The sequence below is a fragment of the Triticum dicoccoides genome, chromosome 6B, assembly GCF_002162155.2.
Source record: "Triticum dicoccoides isolate Atlit2015 ecotype Zavitan chromosome 6B, WEW_v2.0, whole genome shotgun sequence".
Classification (NCBI taxonomy): Eukaryota; Viridiplantae; Streptophyta; class Magnoliopsida; order Poales; family Poaceae; genus Triticum; species Triticum dicoccoides.
In genome coordinates, this window is record NC_041391.1 from 8,871,107 (window position 1) to 8,876,561 (window position 5,455).

At 49.3% G+C, this 5,455-nt stretch overlaps 1 protein-coding gene across 1 annotated transcript; it reads right to left on the reverse strand.

Moving 5' to 3' along the window:
* Positions 1-2,901: 2,901 nt before the first annotated feature.
* On the reverse strand, positions 2,902-5,104 carry LOC119324479 (bidirectional sugar transporter SWEET14-like). Its single transcript, XM_037598273.1, has 6 exons — positions 4,890-5,104; positions 4,371-4,407; positions 4,069-4,279; positions 3,808-3,969; positions 3,596-3,715; positions 2,902-3,503 (listed from the first exon to the last, which is right to left on the reverse strand). The coding sequence occupies exons 1-6, from the start codon at positions 4,939-4,941 to the stop codon at positions 3,222-3,224; spliced, it is 864 nt and encodes a 287-aa protein (XP_037454170.1). The 5' UTR covers positions 4,942-5,104; the 3' UTR covers positions 2,902-3,221.
* Positions 5,105-5,455: the final 351 nt, after the last annotated feature.

Below are 5,455 nucleotides of genomic sequence, written 5' to 3' on the forward strand. Positions count from 1 at the left end.
CAGACATTACGAGTAGAGAAATACCAAATCTGAATAACGTTGGAAGCAATATTTGCTTACTATTGAAAAGAATCCGTAACTAGTATTTTCTTAGGATACCACCACGTAGATTCTTAATGGGGCTAGATAACAGTCAATCCCACATTATTAGCGTCGGAGAGACATAATTAGAAAACAAATCGCAGTTTATTCTCTGACCCTAGGCTAATTGGCTCCATCTAATCCCACATTATTGGCGTCTCTGGCCCTAGGCTAATTGTACGACCGACGTCGATCGGGACTGATCGGATCTTGTCCCAGACCGAATTCCCCACCTGGAGCCGTCCATCGACCATGGCAAGTAGCGGCGGCGGCGCCGCCAGATCGCGGACGCAACCTGCAAGAGGGCGGCGGCAGACGACAGCGTCGCTGCCGTTGGACGTGCTGGTGGACATTGCGACGCGCAGCGACCCGGCCACCCTCGTGCGCTGCGCCGCGACGTGTGCCGACATGCGCTGCCGCATCAAGGATGACACCGGTCTCCGCAACCGCCTCCGCCTCCGGCACAGTGGCCTCTTCGTGCCATCACTCCTGCACGGCCACTTGATCTTCAAGTACTTGGACTGGCGCAAGGTCGAGGCGGATGTGTTCAGGGTCACCAGCGGCGGCTTACCCCTCGCGTCATGCGACGGGCTTGTCCTCACCCGCGTGGACCGAGAGCTCTGCGTGTGTGACCCGGCGACCCGGAGCAGCCAGACCTTGCCATCTCAACCGGCCTTCCCTGTAGGTGTGGACCCTGGGTGCATAAGTTATGTCTTGCTCATCGGCGGCGAGGACAACGAGGGTGTGGCCGCCGTCGGCCGGCATTTTCAAGTGATCATAGCATACCTAGAGCTGTCACAGCACCACCATCGACGTCACCTGCAGCTCCAGACTTTCTCGTCAGAGCACGGCGTGTGGGGCCGCTGCACCGAGGTGTGGGCTCCTAACCTGTGTGGCAGCTACTTGCAGCGAGGCCTCCGCAGGGCCCTGGTCATTGGCGGCACTGTGCACTGGTTGTGCATGAGCAACACCTCGGCCTACGTGCTCAAGCTCCACGTCAAAACGGCGCATTTGACGGTTATGAAGCTATCGGAGAGCTTTGGCCGCAAAGAGTGGGTCAACCATCTCTTGGCGACATCGTCGGTGGGCAAGAGCCTAATTGTGCTCGTCACGGATGGTAACAAGATATCAGCTTGGTCGAAGCAAACAGCCAAGTGGCAGCAATCTCACGGTTCCACTGTGTTTCGCTGAGAGGAGCGGCACCGTGCTCATCAGTCCGGGCTGCAGTTTCTTCTGGCTCGACTTACGGTCCATGGAGATCGTGAGGTCGTTCTCGGATTCTCGGCTACAGTACGAGATGAATTTGACGGCTTGGGTTCCTACATTCAGGAACACTTTGTGATTCAGTCGTTTCTAGCTCCAGCCTCAAATTCAAGCACGCATGCGTCCATTGTTCAAGAACTTTGTTGAGAACAATTTAATTTTAGTAGTTTTATTTTCCGGTTCATCGCCGAGCTGTTGGTCCCGGCGTAGTAGTAGGTCTATGATTATGCGAGTTCTATTCTGCTCAAAACCCTGTGGAATGTGGTCCTGCTCAGTGGCACATTCATGAGATATTTGTGGCCAGAATTTTTTATAGACGGTGGCCATTCTCCCGAAGAGCTTCCCCCGTCATTAAAGCCCAGCACATCCAAAAAAAAAGGGGAAGAGGGCGCCAAATCATGCTCGTCACAAATGGAGCCAAGATATTGACTTGAGCGCAGTCGAAGCAAATGGCCAACAGACCAAGTGCCAACAACGACCACACATTGTCATCGGAGGCATTCTTTAGGTTCCTCGACAAGGTAGTTCAGCTGGAACTACAATAACTACCGTGGTTCGCTGAGTGGAGTAGCACCGTGCTCATCAACATGTCATACTGCAAGAGCTCAATCGGCAGGATCAGATCCAGACAATGTGCAAGAGCTCTCCACGGTGATGATTTAGCAGCAGAGAAGATTGGGATACCGAGCGTCGTCCACTGCCACAACAGCATGCCCGCTCATCTTGCTTCAAACCAAAAAAAAAGGGTAACTCTGAAAAAACCAATGCAAAAAAATGGAAACAGTGAAAACCAAGAAAGAAACAAGGAAAAACAAGCAAAGCGATGAAAAATAAGAAAGAAACAAATAATAGCGATGAACACGAAGATAAAAGAAGGAAAAGAAAAAAAAACCTAGTGAAAATCAAGAAAGAAACATAGAGAACCGAAGAAAACAAAGGAAAAAGAAAGAAAAAAATAAACCTAGTGAAAACAAAGAAAAAAAGAAAACTATTATAAGAAAATGTGGGGGGAAACCAGCGAAAAAAACTGTCTATTTTCCCTGAAGTTGATCACGCCTTGTATTTTACCACGAAACCAACAGTGCCTCAAAGGCTACCAGCGCTACCCAACAATGAGGAGATCTGGGATCAGTTCCTGCTCCCTTTTTTCTCGATTTCATTGTCTCAATTGTGCGCTAATGGGCGGCCCATTACTGCGGACGCTTTAGCAAAAGCTTCTTCCATCTCACTATAAGCGAGATATAGCTCTCGCGGAAAATTGCCTCAAAATAAAAAAAAAAGGTCTCGGTGAGATGAGTCGGATGCAATAAAGGCCCATTCCATTTCAGTCCATATAAAGCCCAGCACATCCAAAAGGAAACACATGCGCACTGTGCTTTCCTCTAAAAAGAAAGACACTATACTACTCAAATTGTGATCCAAGACGTGAAAGAAAGGCGGATTCAGTCCAAGAAATCATAGTCGACAGAAAGTCTTCTCCCACTGAACGTGCATCACTGAAAACCATCTAACCACATGTTGGTTCGCAATAAAATGGTAATTTTTATAACAAGATTATTACATCGAAGTGATCGACAGTGGATACTACCGGAATAAAATAACCCTTACGACGAGCAACTACGAACAGTAACACTTTGCAAGAAATGGAACATTAACGGTGGAAATCACACGCCCCCATCCTCATGCATGCATGGATGCATACTTTGTCTCCCCAGCTTCTTTGCTCCACCCCTGCCTGTCATGGCTTAACTGGATGCATACGTCCATGACACTACCAGAGCCTGGATCAGTAAAGGTCTCAGGCAAGCCCAAATAGCTACAGTAGATACAGTAAACTACAGTATCAGTTGTGCTAAGAATCTGTCCACCACACCTGCCTAGACATGCTCGACATTGGTTGCCATGTCAACCTTCTCGACGCTGATCTCTTTGGTTTTGCCGCTGCCACAAGACACGATGTTCCCCTTCGTCGGTGGCTGGACGGCAGCTGGCGTGTTGAGCTCGATGGCAGCCGCCGGGCCGAGCTTAGCGACGTCGATGACGTGCTCAGGCAGGGGTGCGTCCACCTCCTTTGGCGCCGGCCTGGGCGTGGCATTGCAGTAGAGGGCGTAGAGCCCCATCTGGATCACCCCGAAGGCAAACCCGAGGATGTTGGGAAGCTGCATGCATGCGATTCAACACCAACATTAAGATCAAATAAAAAGAAATTTGAGTCAGGAATTGAGGGGTTCTGTTTGTGTTGTTCACGTACAGCGACGTATTTGTCCTTGATGAGGAGGCCGTAGAGGAACCAGACGACGGCGCTGATGGTGAGAGAGAGGGAGAGTGAAAAGGGCATGAACTCCACGCTCCGGGTACGCACCACAAGGCGCTGCAATCGTCAATTCATAGTGCAATTGTAAGAATTTATCATGGATCAACAAACTTCGTACCACTCTAGAGGGAGGATGCTCAGTTGCTCACGATGACGCTGAGGGGTGCGATGAAGACACTGACGGAGAAGCCGACGCAGACCCACCCAAGCATGACGACGCGCTTCTCGCCCCCGGCCAGCAGCAGCGTGAGGAGTAGGATGAGGCCGAACACGCCCACGTTCAGGAGGAGGAGGATCTTCGCCGTGAACATCTGCATGCCATGCATTTCTGTGTCAGCACAAACCAGTTCACTCAACTGTTGAAGAAGGGTGGACTCACACATGCATGTGCAGCTGAGGTGTGTGAGTACCTTGGCTTGCTTTGGCGCGTAAACGAGGTACATGACGATGTAGATGGTTTCGATGAGACAGCCGGCAGAGTTGATGGTGATGAGCAGTAGCTCGTCGGACTTGAGCAGCGCATAGTAGATCCACAGCATCGCGCTGAAGAGCGCCACCACGTACGGGACCGACTGGAACCCCTGCGTCGACTTGCTCCGGTAGATCCGGTAGAACGTCGGCCTGCATCCCATGCCCCCATGCACCATTAGTTTCTCGTGAAACTAAGCTAGAGAGAGAAACAATGTTGAGCGCGATCAAAGCTGAGGCTTACAGTGGGGCCAGGTAGGTCATGAAGGAGATGAAGTTGCCTGCATGGAAGCAATACGGCAGTTAGGCAGCGAGAACAAGGAGACACGTGTATGTATTACATGTACAATAAATCCCCACTTAGCGAGCTTTAGTTAGTTTATTGACTTGTATGCCTGACACAACACCATATTGGACTGGAGCCCTTTAGTTAGTTTATTATACATCTTGCTTTCCCTTTTCTCCCCTTTTGTTTGCCAACTCCAACGACTAATGAACTATTCTAGATAGGATTACTAGTTTACTAAAAAGGGTAAACATCGAGGGGCCTTCAACAATGTACTGACGAGGGACAAAACTGGAAGGATTGATCACTGGCTACGTTCACAAAAGAGGAAGGATCACATGTATCCCATGGTGCAATCCGCACTAACATACTTCCCCAAGTAGGTAACATATTATGAAACGAGAATGAAAAGAAAATGAAGGGAAATAATAAGAACTGTTAAAAGATGCTCATCTATTGAGGTGGACAACGGTATACCTAGGAGGCCAAAGGCAAAAGCCCAAGGGTGCTCAAGGGAGAGCCCACCCATTGCAAGATCTTAATTAGCTCTGGAGTTGGTGAGGATATCAGAATGTGATAGTTCTACCAACCTAGCTTGGGTACTAGCTAAGCTTCAAGTTGTACCTCCCTTGAGGTTGGATGGGTTTATATAGCGCTAGCAAGGAAGCCAAAATAGATGGCTCAATGGGAAGAGAAGAAATGTCAGCTTACTACTCGAGGTAGTTGCTTGAGAGTGTGAAGGGAGTTGGAGCTGGGATGGGTTTATATAGTGCTAGCAAGGAAGCCAAAAAGGTGTGCATCCTTATGGTGTGTGACTCCCTTGGCACACACACAAACTATTCCTGATCAATCACAGCCATGGGACCGCCTTAAACAAAGGACAAGATCATCATCGACATGCATGACACAAAGTGCCTATCTTCTCGGTACACTCTTTTTCTCCCAATTCCTGGCATGGATATATTAGGGAAAATTTTGTACACTTCAAGTTATGCGGTAACGCCAGCTTAGCCATACCGGTCGACGCCGGAGAGCTATAGCAA

Bases quoted from the DNA above. Each gene is read 5' to 3' on its own strand.
- LOC119324479 (XM_037598273.1), bottom strand. From the start codon at position 4,941: ATGGGTGGGCTCTCCCTTGAGCACCCTTGGGCTTTTGCCTTTGGCCTC. The intron at 4,280-4,370 runs GTAAGCCTCAGC...CATGGGATGCAG, and splicing joins ATGACCTACCTGGCCCCACT to GCCGACGTTCTACCGGATCT. The intron at 3,504-3,595 runs GTACGTGAACAA...GCATGCATGCAG, and splicing joins TCAAGGACAAATACGTCGCT to CTTCCCAACATCCTCGGGTT.